This window comes from Fringilla coelebs, assembly GCF_963513975.1.
Source record: "Fringilla coelebs genome assembly, chromosome: 7".
In the NCBI taxonomy this organism is placed as follows: Eukaryota; Metazoa; Chordata; class Aves; order Passeriformes; family Fringillidae; genus Fringilla; species Fringilla coelebs.
The window spans coordinates 26,368,703-26,385,693 of NC_140035.1; the positions used below are offsets into that span (position 1 = coordinate 26,368,703).

General features: G+C 40.1%; 1 protein-coding gene across 1 annotated transcript; it reads left to right on the top strand.

Moving 5' to 3' along the window:
- Positions 1-64: 64 nt before the first annotated feature.
- WDR12 (WD repeat domain 12) lies at positions 65-8,086 on the top strand. The gene is made up of 13 exons (XM_084208977.1): positions 65-234; positions 316-410; positions 1,401-1,495; positions 2,137-2,243; positions 3,070-3,185; positions 3,620-3,774; positions 4,416-4,461; positions 4,650-4,735; positions 4,890-5,030; positions 5,142-5,247; positions 6,178-6,310; positions 6,837-6,909; positions 7,624-8,086. The coding sequence occupies exons 1-13, from the start codon at positions 194-196 to the stop codon at positions 7,699-7,701; spliced, it is 1,272 nt and encodes a 423-aa protein (XP_084065103.1). The 5' UTR covers positions 65-193; the 3' UTR covers positions 7,702-8,086.
- The last annotated feature ends 8,905 nt before the right edge of the window (positions 8,087-16,991 follow it).

Below are 16,991 nucleotides of genomic sequence, written 5' to 3' on the forward strand. Positions count from 1 at the left end.
TCCGCGCACGCGCGCCCGCCCTCAGCGCGGAGCGGGGCGGGGGCGCGCGGGGGGCGCCGGGAAGGCGGCGGCGCGCGGCCTCTCGGGAGCGCGGCGGGCGCGCGGCACGCGGGTGGCGCGCGGTCCCGCGGGGGGCTCGGCCGGGGCGCGCCGCGACACGTGGTCGGCGCCGGTGTCGGCGACAGCAGCGGCCATGGCGCAGCTCACGGCGCGGTTCCGCACCGAGAACCGCAGGTGAGCGGCCTCCCCTCCCGGGCCGGGGGTGGGTTCGGGAGCGGGTGACGCAGAGGCGGTAACGGAGCGCTGTTCCCGCAGGTTCGCCGTGGAGGATGTGCCCTTCTCGGTGCCCGCGACCTCCGAGACCACCGACCTCAGCCACCTCATCAACAAGCTGCTGGCGGCAGCGCACGGTAAGTCCCGCGGCCGGGGCGGCCCCTCGGAGCCCGGCGGCCCCCGTGTCCCCGGGCCGGGCCCGGCCCCGCGCGGGCTGTCACAGCCCGAGGCGGTCCTGCCCCGCTGCTTTGGCTCGGCTGCCTACGGGGAGGCGCTCCTGGAACTTGATCTGGAACGCTGCGGGTACCGGCGCTGCTGGGCATTCCCGGGAGAAATGGACCAAAGGCTGGAATGCTGTGTGTGCCCGGCGCTACAGTCCAGGCTGCCACAGCAGATGGAAATGGAAATGTTGCCAAAACCAGAACTAATGAAACCAGAAGTTTCGTTTTTATAACAGCCTTTGAGAAAACCTCAGCTATTCTGTCGGTGCTGAAATGGGCCGACTGACTTGAAAGCTGATCTGGGAAATACACTTGTCCGATGTTGTTGGAAAATCACATTTTCTATAAGAAGTTGGGTTAGTGCTATTATACCCTGCTTCTTGAACCTTTTGCAAGTTGCTTTCAACCCATGACATTGCGAACAATTTTTGAACAGAAAACTGATCCACAGTGCAGTGCTTCTGCCAAAGTGCAGAGCCTTTGTCATTTATGCCATTACAAAGCGAGAAACACGAACCAAAAGTTCTTAGGATTTTCCTACTGCTGCCACACATACAGGGCTCTAGCTAGTGGTAACAAGTGGCAAGATCCCTAAAGAACTGAGGAAGCACCGCTGGGGATTGATTACACAGAGTTACAGAGAAAATACAATAAAGGCAATCAAATCTTTGAACACCAACAGCAAATTTCCCTTCCTCTTAACTTAAATAATGGGCTGCCCACTTAAAACTGGTAGAAGAAACTAATCGGTTGGGGGTTTTGTTCTTGTTATCATTTGTTTTGGGGGTTATGTTTTTTAAACTCTTCCTGGTTCCATTTCCTGAACCATTCATGAAATTAGGCCATTCTTGATAGTATCAAATAAATAGTGACACCTGACCATTGATTTTTCCCAATTTGTTTCAGAGGACCACAAGTATGTGGAATTTGACTTCCTTATCAATGGCCAGTTCTTGCGATTGCCGCTGCTTACACACATGGAAATGGAAAACATTTCCACAGTAAGTCATACTCAATGTCTCTCCTTCTTGAACAGTAGAACATATTTAGCCAGTTTACTTCAAATCTGATTTAGATATTACACTCTTGGCAGGGTAGATTTCCTTGCTCAGTTTCATTTCTTTCCTGTGAGAATTCCCTGTATTTTTAAATCCATCATGAACTGCAGTGATTAGAGACGACAAACAGAGCAGTGCATGGAATGTTATCCAATCTGTTGTCTGTGAAGAGTTCAAAGGGGAAATTCTTCTCTTATTCAATTCATCATTAATACATTTTTGTCTCTTATGGTGGGGGATAATGGGGATGTTTAATATTACCTCTAGAAAATGCTGCGGTGTTTTGGACACCAGTTTTGTATTACTGAATAGAAAAGAAGAGGAATGTAAGAAGACTGAAATCACTTGCTTTTGCTTCCAGCTTGCTATTAATAGTAATTTGATGAAAAGATGGAAAGCAATGTAATTCACACTTTTTTTCTAAATACTTTTGTTTTACTGATGTGGCGAAGGACTTGGATACCACGACCTTTGCTCAATAAACTTGATATATTTGTGCCACACTACAGTTAAATTTTACGTTAGTGATTAAAAAAACCAAAACCGTGCTACATCGTTAAATAATATTTTGTCTGTGAGCTCAGGAAGAAGTTGTGGAAATAGAGTATGTGGAGAAATACATGGCCCCTCAGCCAGAAGAGTGCATCTTCCACGATGACTGGATCAGTTCTGTTCAGGCCACTGAAGAATGGTACCACACTAAGCCAGTTCTAAGTTTTGTCTTGCTTATTCATGTTCTTCTCTGGTATCAAATAGAGTGGTATTTTCTCTTTAATAATCCCTTGGGTGGGTTTTTTTTCCCCCTCTTTGCTTTATTTTTTTTTTAACCTGACAAGTCAGTCAGCTACTTGGCTTTTGTAAGCAGTTCACTTGTTATGCTGTCACAACAGTGACTTTAACACAGGTAGAGAACAGCTAGAAACACTGAACTTGAGATATTGTTTAAACAAATGAACAAATGCTGTTTAGTATCCTTTTTCTTAAAGGAAACAAGTTTTCCTCAATACTCTTTTTTGCTTAAACCCTTGACTTCCAACATGACACCCATCAGCAACAAATAGAATAGCATACCTTTCTGCAGAGATTTTCCAGAAAAAAACGCCAGAGGCATAATTGCCTTTTTCTACTGAATTTTCACATTTATTTCCCAATGACCTTGGTAGTGTTCATATATTAAGTAGACATCTGAAAATGCTTTGAGAACCTCTGGCAACATACTAAAACTAACAAATTGAGTTCTGAATTATGTAAATTATATAAGGGATCTTAAGTCCCATCAAGCAGAGCATGCAATACTCTCACTGCTTGTCTTTCTAGCCTGTACTCTTGGCTTCCCAGAGTAAGGCTTTAATGAAGCTTTGCTCTGTAGCAAAAAGATTTTTTTTCCTCTTTCAAACTATTTCTTTTAAACTAGTAACTTTGCTAATAGTTTCGCCAAGTTTCTGGTTGAGGCTTTATTTCATAAAAACATTTGTTGGTCTTAAAGACAAAGATGTTTCCAATGCTGTACCCTGTAGGATATTAACTGGCTGCTACGACCAGACTGCTCGGATCTGGTCTGTGGAAGGAAAATCCATCACCACAATAGCTGGGCACACAGAAGTAGTGAAGGATGTGGCGTGGGTGAAGCAAGGTCAGTATATATAGCAGGGGAATAGTACTAGTTTGATTTACTGGGGGAGAAATGTTAGTATGAATAAACTAAACTATGAATATTTAATTGTCTACATGTAATAATTTCAATCTCTGCCAGTGGTGTAAGAAATTAAGTGATGGTGTGCAGAAAATAGTCCTTTGACAATAATGAATAGTTACTTTAGGTAACTATTAAGTAATAGTTCCTGTATAGTTACTTTAAGATGGATGTAGTCTATCCACCCTGCAGTCTCCATTAGCAAGTCCTGGTGTATATGTAGTTATAGTAACTGTACTTGCAGAGTAAGGTGATGTAAACTGAAGCACGTATAAGTCTCTGTCTGTCTGCTATTTCTTCTAGGATCAGAATAATTATTTATAAAGACTTTGAAAAGCTGAGTTGGGCATGAGTGTAACTTTTTTCTTCCTCAGATAGCTTATCGTGCCTGTTACTCAGTGCTTCCATGGACCAAACTGTCCTGCTCTGGGAGTGGAACGTGGAGAAAAACAAAGTGAAAGCCCTTCACTGCTGCAGAGGACACGCTGGCAGTGTTGAGTCTGTGGCTGTTGATTGTACGAGAACCAAAGTGAGTGACTTCTGGAAAGAAACCTTTGTGTTTTGGGATTTAGCAGCCTGTACCTCAAATATCCTGGTTTTGTCCTTGCATGGGTATTCATCATCATGATTTTATGACACAGTGATAATTTTCTAGTCTTGCAATGCTAAGCTGTAGAATCACAAAATCATTTAGTTTAGAAAACTAGTTAAAATTTAAAGTGTATTTTACTTTAAATGTATGAGAATTTTATGCTATAATGAACTATTTTCAAATTTGACCTAAATTTTTGCGGTGGTTTTGGTGGGAAAAAAAATGCCAGAGTTCTTGGAAAAAGCAGGTGGTAAAGAGGTTCTTTCCCTTCACCCAGGAATTCAACAGTTATGAGCACTCTCACCAAAGGTGGAGTCATTGCTCCCAGCTTGACTCAATATCAGACAATTCAAAGTCAAACTTTTTGGCACTGAAAGAAATAGGTATTTTGTAGATATTTTTCCTACAAAGGAAGTAAAAAGAATAATTTGATGCATGCCAAACATTTTGGGGGGGGGGGTGGGGGGTGGTTAGGGGCCCAGCACTGTTATTTGTGTGTTAAAAGCCATTTTTCAAGCAGGTCTCTCTTCCAAGGTCTATCTGGATCAACATTTAACAAAATGTTTCTGTTCATACAGTTCTGCAGTGGCTCCTGGGATAAGATGTTAAAGATCTGGTCTGCAGGTAAGATGTAAGTTTGTAAAGTTATACACCATTATGCTGAGTTACTGGTTTGGCTGACTACAGTTTCAGATCTTGTTATCAGCTGCATGATGGCTGTAGGCACCATAAATATGGGGATTTGCTTAATTACTTACATGGAGATGAAATTCAAAAATCTGTGGCTCAAGTCTGCCTGTCTTCTGTCCCAGTACCTACAGATGAAGAGGATGAAATGGAAGAAGCAGCTAACAGACCACGGAAAAAGCAGAAAACAGAACAGCTTGGACTAACAAGGGTAAGATGAGCTCTGGGTTTGTCCAGGATTTTTCTTTAGAAGTGTAGCCACAACAAATAATTTCTCTTTGCTAAAACTGCTGGTATGGCTCAGGATAATCAGGCTCTTTTATTTGTTTGTTAACTTAGTCAAATCTGTCCCCATTAAATTCTAGACTCCCCTGGCAACCCTCTCTGGCCACACAGAAGCCATCTCCTCTGTGCTGTGGTCAGATGCTGAAGAAATTTGCAGTGCATCATGGGATCACACCATTAAACTCTGGGATGCTGAGACTGGAGATCTCAAGTCAACTTTGGTGAGATCATTATACTCTGGCCGTAGGTTCAGCTGAGTCCAGCTCAGAGAAAAAGAAAAAGCTGTGTAAAATAGTAGCTCCTGTCTTAGTTACTATTTTCTTTCCTGACAGACAGGAAACAAAGTGTTTAATTCTGTCTCCTACTCACCCCTGTGTCGCCGTCTTGCATCAGGGAGCACTGACAGACATATCAGACTATGGGATCCTCGCAGCAAAGGTGAGCTTAAACATGCATGGTCTCAAAGATGTTCTTCAGAATCAGAACTTTGTCCTGTCAAGAGACATCTCACAAACTTTTCTGGTCCCTCTGCTTGAAACCAGCCATTTGGGGGCTTTTATTAAATACAAATCTTACATCTATTTTCCGTATTCTGGTGCAAGACTTGTTTTAATGTCTTACCTAATAATTTAGAAATTATTCTTTTTTTTTTTAAACTTACTAATGAATCTTCAACTGTGCAGTTGCAGAATGGTTTTTTTATTGTAAGGTTCTGAGGCTGGTCTGATAACCATTAAAGTGAAAAGGTAATCACTTTGACATGGTACCATATTTTGTAAACAGACAGAATTACAGATATTATGAATGAGCCTATCAGATTTATTTTCATAGACACATTTCATAGAATGGTCTGTGTTGGAAAGGACCTTAAAGATCATTTAGTTCCAATGCTCCTGCCCTGGGCAGGGACTTCTTCCACTAGAGCAGATTGCTTAGAGCCCCACACAACCTGGCCTTGAACACATCCCTTTTTGTAGGCTCTCTTCAGGTACTGGAAGGCCACAAATAGTAAATAACATTTACTTGTTTGGCTTCTGTAAATCTAATCCAAAGTTCACTAGCATAGTACATGTTGTTAATAAAAATAATTTTTTTGGTTGGTGTAAAAAAAAATCCTTGGAAAGGAGGTTTAGTGACAAAAAAATACATTTTGAGCGGTTTCAGGGTGGTTTCTTTTTTGTTTGGTTTGGTTTGTTTCTTTGGGTTTATTTCTTCCCCAAAACTTGTGTGGCTTACATTTTTGTTCACTATATTTAGAGTTCACTTAACACTTACCTTGACCTGCAATTGCACTGGATTTTGTACACATCTTCAAAGTGCTGGTTTCAGCATCTGGTGATGTCTGTGTTTTTTCCTCTTTCCATTCAGATGGCTCCTTGGTTCTCCTGTCTCTGACATCTCACACAGGCTGGGTGACATCTGTGAAGTGGTCACCTACCCACGAGCACCAGCTGATCTCTGGTTCCCTGGACAACATTGTGAAGCTTTGGGACACAAGGAGGTAAAATAAACCTGTGTTTGCTGCTGTGCAAAGGCATGTAATCTTACAGGGTGAGCTACCACTCAAGAAATAGCGAAAGCACTCTGAGACATTCAGTGGAAACACTTGTGGCATTTGTGAAAGCCCTCTAGGTTTTGGAAGTCAACCATATAATAAAAGGGAGAAAAATACTTGTAGTTTACCACCGGGCTGGAAAGCATATGGTGTTGAGCAGCATCTACACATGGAAGAAGGAAGTTATAATAAATTCTTCCCAACAAGTGATTGAATTTCAGACTCAAAGTTGTTTGCAAGCAGATGAAAAATGGTGCTGCTTTCCTCTCTGGGGATGTAGGATAGGATAATAGTGATGTGATTGGCTCTGGGGAAAGCAGAGGAAGTATCACAGATGGTCAATGTCTGTACTCTCTCAAAGTGTTTATAAATGCTTGGTCACATCTGTTTGATAGCATTGGGATAGCATTTCTCCCTGGGACCAGTTGTTGTCTGTGATTGCTCACATAACTTCAAACCTGTTTTTCACTAGTTGCAAAGCTCCTCTGTATGACTTGGCTGCTCACGAAGACAAGGTTTTGTGTGTGGACTGGACAGAAGCAGGGGTAAGAATCTGAAGAGCAAGTTACTTGATTTATATGCATTGAGGAAGAGAGCTCAGAGCAGTCATGGGCTGTTACCTCCTTATGCTTAAAGCTAGAAGAGAACAGGCAGCTGTAGTTGTGCTGTGTTTGATGTCTGGGTGGTGATGTCCCAGGCACTGCAGTGTGTCCCCACACTCTGCAAAGGGGAAGGGTGGGAACAGTAGCTCTGTGGCTTTAACTGGGCATTGTAGTGACATTCCAGACAAGGAGAGAGGACAACAGCACTGCACCATATTCAGAGAATACCTGTTCCAAGGTAGCCTTCTGCCATGGGGACTAAAGCATGAAGTAAAGCTGGGGTGTGGCACTCAGCACATGTAGAAGGGGAAACTGTATAATCCTCTAGAGCAAGCTGATCTGCTACTGCAGTGGTACACACATATTTAAAATTACCAAAAACCCTCATTCTGTGAATGTTCAAAATTCTCAGTGTGGCTCCTGTTCACTGTAAAAGTCAGGAAAAGCTTTAGCAGCTTTCCTACACAAGTTTCACTTCTAATTTTAAGAGGAGAGAGATAAAGTTGCCTCTGCACTCTGCTTCTGGGATTTAGTCATGCATTAACAGTTCATTATTCCCTACTGCTTTTTATAAAGGAAAGAAAAATTGAGTCCTTAACTTCTGTGTATTTATTTTGCTTAGTTCTGATCTTAATCACAGTTTCCTTCTCTCATCAGTTGTTACTGAGTGGAGGAGCAGACAACAAACTGTATTGCTACAGATACCCAGCTACAGCCTCTGATGTTGGGGCATGAAGATCAACAGCCAGAAGACTTTTTTTAAAAAACAAAGATTTTTGCAGCAGTTGCTCTCTATTAGCATCTCTACACAACCACCTTCTGAAGAAAGGAGGAGTTTGTTGCTCAGAGAGCTGTTCCTGGTTTTGTATTGGTAACCTATATCCATATTTGTCACAGAAAAATAGCAAAGCCCAAATGGGATTCATGTGAAACAAAGATCATTTCCTCCCTTTTAGATGGCTTTGAATTAACATCTTTTAAATTACTATTTGTATAGCCCTTTTAATGAGAAGTAAACTATTCGCTGATACTTACAGAAAAACTACTCAATGACTAAATTATTTTTTGAGTTTACCTGCTTTATGTTGGGGAAAAAAAAATAAAGCTTTTATCAACAGTTCATTGGTTTAGTGTGTCATTTCAGATAAAAATGAGATTTCAGCTTTCCTCTCAGTCTGGCTGTTGGCAGTTCTTATGATTTAGTCCTTAATTAAGAAACCAGGCTTCTTTGTAGGATGAAGACTTGGTATGTGTGTAGTATAAATAGCATACATTTATATGATGATATACAGGAACTTGACAGATTTATTGGCAGATGAAATATTCCATATTTTAGTGGCTCATAAATTAGGGTTGTAGATTATAAGAATGCCAGCCTTGCACCACAGTACTTGTGGTGCTGCAGTACCACTAATGTGGTGTCTTGGACCTAAGGATGTGTAGAAACAATGGTGGATCACACAGAGAGGGCAGAAGTAGAAGTAATTTGTCCTTAGAAAAAACAGATGCAAAAAGTTGCAATAGCTTTTAGGTTGATAGAGAATAAGTACTATTCAAACATGCTCAATTTCTCTGCTGGTGGTTTTGCTTTGAATTCAGCATTCAAATGAAAAAGCTTTGCTGCAGCTTGTTAGATTACATACCTGTGATGTTCAACCAGCAGACTGTTAACTGTGTGGAGACCTCACTTGAATGAATATCCTCACCAATGTCTTGGCTTTCAATCAGTGTAACACCTGTACAGCACTAACAAGTCAAATGCTTAAATGAATAATTTTTTGAAGCATGGGAACTCTGACCTCCACGATTATAACATAGACATATATATATCATTATATATAGACTATATATATACTTAATATATAGTTCCGAGTTAGGAGTTTTAAGAAATAGCAAAGAGCAAAACTGGTGAAAATGGCAAAGGACAGGGGAGATATCTCTGATCCCTTTGCTCTGCAAGTGAAGTACTGCAGCTAACAACTTATATGCCTATGTGTAAAGACTCATTTAAGCAAGGTAAATAAACTTAATATGGTTTTCTTGCCTTCCCAGAAAGATTTACAAAACACTTCTTAAAAAAGATCATGTTACCTGAAGTGTCAGCTTCTCTTAGACTAATATTATTTAGACTCAAGCAAACCCAGTGGCAGTAGTTTTAGTTTCATTGAATCCATCAGATCTACTGTTACCTGTAAAAAAATACACAGAATGTATCTAAAAAGGTAGGTTTTGATAGACTAGAGTGAAAAGCAGGAGCATTTTTATACTCTCCTCTTGTCTGGAAAAGTACTGTGGCAAAGGAACAGCCGAAGAAGGAACTAAGTAAACCATATTAACGTGAAGTGATACCAGTGTAAGTACAATGTCTTTTTGATATATCTGTGTTACCACTGTCCATAAATTATCCTGAAACCAAGACATTCTACATTTGGCTGACAGTTCTTTCAATAACCTGTAATCTTAAATAAAATGCTTTAATAAGACTTTTGAACATGCAGTCCTTCCTTTTAAAATAATCATGTGAAATTACAGTGATCAACATAAGTTGATATTAAAACTGCAGAACTGAGTAAAAAATGTAATCCAGAGTCAAAGTGCTGATGGTGACTACTCACAAAAAATACCTCTTTTCCTCCTCTACAAACCATTTCTGCATATTCCTAGTGTCCTAGTAGCATAATACAAAACCGTAAAGAATGTTTATGTACTAACTGCCAATTCTGCTTAAATATAAAAATGATTCCACAAGGGAGGGGAATAAAGACAATAACCAGCTACTGCAAGATTGACCCATATTTGGTTTTTTATTGATGGGAGGTGGGGGTTGGTTTGTTTTTGAGAGGCTGTGCAATACACATTGTTCTATTTCTATCTTTTCATTCTGCACTGACACCTGGCCACCAGCACACATGTTCTGCCTCTAAACACAGTTCAAACACCACCATGCACTGACACACATTAAAGGCATTAGCTCAAGACAAAGTTTCACCTGCTTGGTCCCTGGCTTAGTGTCACATTTGCATTTTCTCTTCATGTGTTTCCTTTTACCCAGCTGGTTCTTTCAGCTTTCTTCTTGCTTTGAGAATTTCGTCTTTGCTTCTGGATGGCTGCCATCCCTTCCCTACAGCCAGCCCTGGCAGAGCACTGGTTTTTCTCTCTTGTTGGCATTTGGTTTTTTTAATCTGTCTTCTCTCAACTGCAAGATTGAATTAAAAACAAGGGAAGGGGGAAGGAAACATTAAGTAAATATTCCAGTGACACACAACCTGAATGGGTGTGTGTGGATAATGTGGACACAGGAGTTTGGGCCAACAATGCAGATCTCCAGCCAGCACTGCTCTGCCTGTCCCTTTCAACCCACAGTCCAGAGCCTGGGGTGAGGTTTGTCCTCAGTGAAGATAAACTTACTGAAGTTTTAATTGCTTTTGTACAGGCTGATAAATTTCCAGGCTAAACTCAACATACTTCTCTAGATTTTAGCATGCATACCTTAGGAAACAGCTCTAACCACATCTGCTTAAAGTGACTTCTGCAATTTAAACAAAAGTGTTTCACCGAGGTCGGAAGGAAGCACAAAGATAAAGGAATACACTTTTAATGAAAACTCCTAAGATATAAGGTTTTCTCCTGAATTTTCTGACATTTCTGCAACAGAAAGCACTAGATAGGCACAGGCACAAATTCCCCAAAGGAAAAACACACTTTTGTTACACTCCTATGTTAATTTAAGTCTAATTAAATGTGGATATAACTTGAGGAATTGCAGAATTTTTAAAGGTTTTCTCATTACTGAATAAACAAAGGGCGCAAATTATCTCCAAAATTGTGTGATGATAAACATGATTCTTAAAAAAGCAAACAACCCCTCCAAACAAAAACAAACAAAAGTCCCAAACAAGATTTAGGCTGATCTGTTCCATGACCTCTCTGAAATTTCACCATATGCTCTTTCCTTTGCTGTGGGGAAGGCAAAAGGTTTTATCAGAATAAAACTTAACGAGAACTAGGTCAACACACTTCAGATTTCTACTCTCTGTCAGAATAGGGCTGCCAAGCCAGCCCTGACACACCCCAGTCCAGGGTTAAATGCAGTTTATGGATTAACACCCTGCTTGAATTTGAGAAGCACAAGGCTACAGTGACCTGCACAGACACTTCATTGGCTAATGACAAATTGTAGTAGCTTACATTGCAATTTATATGCCAAAAAAGTCCCATCAACTTTGAATCACCAATTTTGTTTGATGTAACCTCATTGGCAGAGATGTCAAATTACAGGCAAAACTTGGGTTGAAATTAATTGTAATGAAAACAAATTTAAGTTGTCCTGTAAATTGCATGAAATAAGTAGCTTTTCAGCTGCTAGTGAGAAGTTGGCTAAGTCTGGTCTAGGAAAGACAGCTGCTCAGTCTGGATGAGTCTATCAAGCCATCCAAATCAAGACATGTACTGTAGGGAATGCTGAAAACATAACTCAAACCACAAAAATGTAAATTTCTGTAGCAATTTCAGTATTCATACTTGAAACTTCAAAATGTTGATTTTCCATGTCTTTGCAATCTATTCCATCGGACAGCTAGCAGCCTCTGACCAACAGGGGATCTCGGTAGAAAAACACAGTGGAACTAAATAAACATTGAAATTAATGCTCTGTGATTAGTACTTATACTTTCAGCCTATAATGTATAATTTAAGCAAAGAAATTTCTTTAAATGCTTGAAATTATGTCTGAATGCAAACCAGAACTCACAAAAAGCTGTACAGAGAAACATGATAAGCCAGTTATAGCAAAACATCCCAATAATCTATATTGCTTATCCCAAAGTCCCCCCATCACACTTCCTACTGTCTGTGGTCTATAAATTTAGAATAGGGAAGTACTGATCTTCAGTCAGTCCACAGCTGTTCTAAACTGCATGTGAAAGACAGCTGAAATCCCTTGGAAGAGCCTTCAGGAAATGCTCAGGAAATTCATTCCTCTCCTTTAACTCTCTCTCTCTACCCCAGTTCTTGAAAACTATTCAAGTCTGTTATACACACATGCACAAACCAGAAATCTGTCAAGGATTTCTGCTCCCACGACAGGTCAAAAAATATCAGGCAAAGCACAGAAGAAATACTGGTAATTGATTCATTCACCAAAGAATGAAGATGATTATGTGGTCATATCTGATGCAGAGCTGGATACCAAATTTGTGATAAACCTATGGACCATGAAGAGAGTCAGTATGAATTGATAGTTGGAATACAAATACATGAACATGGCTCATTCTCCCAGCCACTAACAAGTACTAGTTACTTTCAACAGGGCAGCCTCAGTTGCCTGTATCATTTGAAAAACCCAAAACATGGTATCAAGTGATAGAATGATATTGCTGTTTTCTGAAGCTGCTCAGCACCAGAGAGGAAGGCAATCTTAAGCTGTTTTCCCCTCTCACTAGCGTCACCACCATACCTGTGCACACATCCCTGCACACACATTTGGTGGAACAGCTTAGCAGGTTTGAGTTTGCTTCAGTAACCAAAGTGTTGCCACAGAGTTTGGCAGCCAGGCTGAGAAATCTTTGTCATGTGGACTTGTTTGGGGATCAGGAGGGTGACAACATCAAATAAGCTACACTCTCCTTTTTTAAAATACTTGCAGTATTGAAGGCCACTGGGTGACATAAATTCCTTATTTGTGTCATTCCAAGCCTTAGGCACGCTGCTGATTGAGAAGTGGATGTGGATACCCAGAGCCATCTGCTCAAAACACAGATGAACCAAAGTCTGAAAGGTGTGGCATGGCTGAGCATTAGTGGGAAGTGTTGTTCATACTATGATGCTTGGGATTCACAACAAAATTGTTTTCTAATGTCCCCTGTTAAAAGCCACTAATTTGTTTTCTAATCTAAAGAGCACAAATTTCCATCTCTCTCCTATTCTTTTCCTCTCAGGTGTTGCGTAAACTTTAGCCCAAGTGTGAAAAGATTTGTGTAAATCTGCAAAAACTTTTGGATCTTAAAAAAAAAAAAAAAGGTCAAAATTTGATTAAATTTTCCTGAGTTCCACTGGAGAGATCTTATCTCTCAAGTCTCAGATGGGTAGTTTGTTATTTTGGTGGATTCTGAGCATAGGATGAGCTGTTAGAATTTGCTGGCAGTAGGTTTTTAATACTTAGAGTAGAAAACAAGACTACTCTTTATGTTACACAAAAGATCTTGTACATCAACATGCAAATGGTCCTCTTGATATAAGCATAGGATATGAAAGAATAATGGATTTAACAATCATAATGTTTTGCCTTGAGGTTTCAGAGTATACAGAGACCTTCACTGGATATTCTCTGCTGCTTCTCAGAACACAGTACTTTTCATGCAGCTACAATGCTAAACAAAGTGTTTCCTAGATCTAAACTGCACAAATTTAAACATATCCTGGTTTCAGCTAACCTGCTCTAATTCCAGAGCATGTCAGCTAATACAGTGAAGCCTACCCAAATCAATGGCATTCATACAGATTTTCAGAGAAGCTTACATGCAGCCTACCTGTGTGCAATTTAAAATAATTAGATCTTATATCTTAACATAGCTGAAAACTGAGTCAGAACCAGTCTCCAAAAAACCAAATACTCCATGTCAGTGAAGCCTTTTCTGACAGGAAATAAATAAGATTTGTCTTCATAGTAACTAAGCTTTGGACAGAATGGTGAGGGGGAGGAGATGATGTTTTTCTCCCCTTCTAATCCAATCTATTTAAACAGAGGAATCAAAACAACAGCTGTTTAGGACAGTACTGGTGCCACAGAATCCAGCATGAACTCACCAAAGATGAGAAGATGAGGAGACAACAGTTTCCTATTTCAGCTTTCCAGTCTTTAGGCTGCTGTGACTTGAAGGTAATTTTTACTATTTTGTAGTTACCGTCAGTCCATTTCTCCCACGTTTCCTCAAAACATTCTGCTCACTTGTAAAAATATAAAAATATGCAAGAGCACAACTTTTACATTCACATTGGCCTTTGCTTCACCTTTGGGAGGAACTACCAGCATTCTGCCATAAAACTAAAATATTTGATGCCCTCTGGCACATAATAGAGAGAAGCAAGGCTGTGAATGAAAGATGAATCCTAGAAGCTGTATTCCTGACAAGAGCAAGCAAAATGAGTATTCCAAAATGTAAACATTCACTCATCCAAGTACCATCTACACTGCAGGAAATATTGGTTCACTAGTTCACTGTGATTTAAGTGGATGCAAAGACATGTCATCAGTAGCTAAAACACATACTGAGGTATGTACTGTATCTCAAAAGTGAGCTCAGCAAACAAAATAAAACTAAACAAGTCCTCTCCCCAGCTGGAGACCAATCCCCTGTTGTTCTCTATATTTGTTAATACAACTGAAGAATGTGCCTTCCACCATGAACAAGTCACCCTAAAAGAAACCTTGCAATGACTTTGTTACTCATTTAGACAATTGCCTTCCCAAAAGCCTCTCCTCCATCTTCTGTCCCTCCAGCAGTTACTCTTTAAGTGCTTTTTCTGAGCAAACAAAAGGGCAAAGGAGAACTTTCTTTTCTGCCTGAAACACTCTCCTCCAGGATGACAGTGTAATTATATGCAAAGTGCACAGTTAAGTGTGGAAGATGTAACAGGGACTTGGTAACCAAAAAGATTGTGTTGCTATGGGAACTGGGGCAAAGGGGTCTGAGTGGAAAAATCTGTACAGAACTTTGAGATCTATAAATACTGTGATTAGTGTAACAAACTGGCCTTGCTTGCATTGCACGGCCCGCATCTCCCAATCCCCACAGTCAAGATTCTGCAAAATAAAACGGATCTAAGCCAAAACTGCACATCTACTGCTAGGTTACTGTAAAAGACTACCTTCACTCCTCAGTTTTCACTTTTAGGACTTGAAGAGGTTATAATTACTATCCAGTATTTATACATTTTTCTCCAATAGCTGGTCAATGTCTGCACAATAGACATGATTACATCACATAAGTACAAAAAACCTCATAACAATAGAAACCTGTAGGACTGGGACTAATTGTCAGTTGTTTTAAATTCACAGATTCTCTAATTAGAAACAGTTTCAGGTAGTATACTGTAGAGAAAGAGTCAAAGATTGATCTTCTTTTGCCTTTGCATGTTCCACCTTCCAAAGGTTTAGATGCAGACGGAAGGAAGGGCTACCAAATCTGAGTTTGAGAAGCTGAAGGGGCACAGGCTGGAAGGTGCCTGTGCTTTAAGGCAGTCACTGTACCTGTTGTCACATTTCCTGTCAGTCTAGCAGGTATCTGCTCTATCCAGACCCCTCCTGCTCACCTGCCCTTGCCAATTCCCCATGATTTGAGTGTGCATCTTGCCATGGTAGGTATGGACCTGATGCCTTTGTCTGCCTGTCTGCAGGAATGACCTCTCCTGAACAGCAGTCTTGCATAGTTTACTCATTTTTCTCAATGAAAGAGAGCAAATGTAACTTCAGAATTCAAAATTTTTTTTCAACTAAAAAAATAAAAAAGGAAGAATTCTGCAGAGCCTTTTGGGAAGCAACACAGGGAAAGGCTAAGCCCTAATTCCTTGTCTTCCTCCAAGCAAATAGTTTCTGTGCTCATTCACCCTTGAATATTCCAATTATCCTTCTAATCCACAAACTACCTGCACAAGTACCTGGACATGAGAGCTGCATTCTCAGTAGTGAGTTTTTCAATTTTAGAATATTTGAAGCCTTCTGAAGAAGTGGCTATAAAATTGGAATATATTTTTCAAGCTTGGGATGAAGCTTTTTTAAAAAGTTAATTGAATAGGAAGCCAACTGTTTGAGATCTACACACAGTAGAACCAGACAGTTAAGCAAAATGCAAATAGCAGCCAGCTTTAAACTAGTCCAATAAATTCTTCACCTGTGAGTCTGTAAACTGACTGAGCTCATGGCCAAAGGCCTTGAACAGCCGTGGATTCCCATCTGTATCATTCTGTTGCAAGCAGGCAAATTTCTTTTATAATAAGAGAGGCTTTCTTACAGATATGAAATTTCAGAAAAGGAGGCTGATGAATTCAGCACACTCAAGGTCATTCCCCATTGTCATTTGCCAACATATACAGAAAAGCAGAACATTTATTCTCCTTCACCCTCACTTTTTCCTCTTTTAAATCTCTCTGGCCATATTGTTTATTAAAATTCCACCTATAAAAGTATTTTTATGGAATTAAGGAATCAGATGAAATTAGTACATGGCTGCACAGCATCATAACTTAAAAAATGGAATCTTCTTAAGTGTGACCAAAATTTTGGCATACCATCATCTTCCTGAAGAAATACAAACAGTCCCAGTGTTATGAAGTACAACCAGAATTTCTGTAACAGTTTCTAAACACATTATTGAAACTATTTTTACAAGCAGAAACTTGAGAGAACATCATCATTATACAGTGTGCACTGGAAGAATCAATAAATTGGAGAGATGGAACAAGAGGTCATTGTGTTCTTTCTCAAGAAAGATTTTTTCCTAGCCATTAAAGAAGTCTCCCTTAAGCAACCCCAGTGAAGAATGTGGAGAAAGATGACATTTCCAGAAATATCAGTAAGCAACAAGCACAAAAAATAAACTACACTCTAGAAGAATCATAAACATTCTGTACATGTTTCATTAGAAAGGAAATAGCTGCTTCCCAGAATTCTTGAAAAAAAGCCCTCAACTAAAAAAAGACTAATTTCTCATCTTCTTCAACTTGCAGTCTTTCATGTTATTTCTTTTTCATGTTCTGAGCACACATTTCACAGTGTGTCTAATATTTTACCCGGGTAACTGAATTACCAGGAACAGCAAAGTTAACACTTAGATTATTAACCCCTTAAAACACCTAATACAGTTTCCCCGCAGATTGAATGGTAGAGTTTAAAGGTCCAGGACCATGGTAATGGGGTCACAAATGATTCTCTTTATCCTGGGCCATTCACCCACAGTGCCAAGCAGTCCCTCAAGGGCTCACTCACATCTCCAGCCCTTAGGACTTCTTGTTTGTCCTCTCCAAGTGCA

Excerpts from the sequence above, each read along its gene's own strand:
- WDR12 (XM_084208977.1), top strand. The coding sequence starts at position 194 with ATGGCGCAGCTCACGGCGCGGTTCCGCACCGAGAACCGCAG. Across the intron at positions 3,186-3,619 it reads TGTGGCGTGGGTGAAGCAAG|ATAGCTTATCGTGCCTGTTA; the intron begins GTCAGTATATAT and ends TTTCTTCCTCAG. Across the intron at positions 4,736-4,889 it reads AACAGCTTGGACTAACAAGG|ACTCCCCTGGCAACCCTCTC; the intron begins GTAAGATGAGCT and ends ATTAAATTCTAG.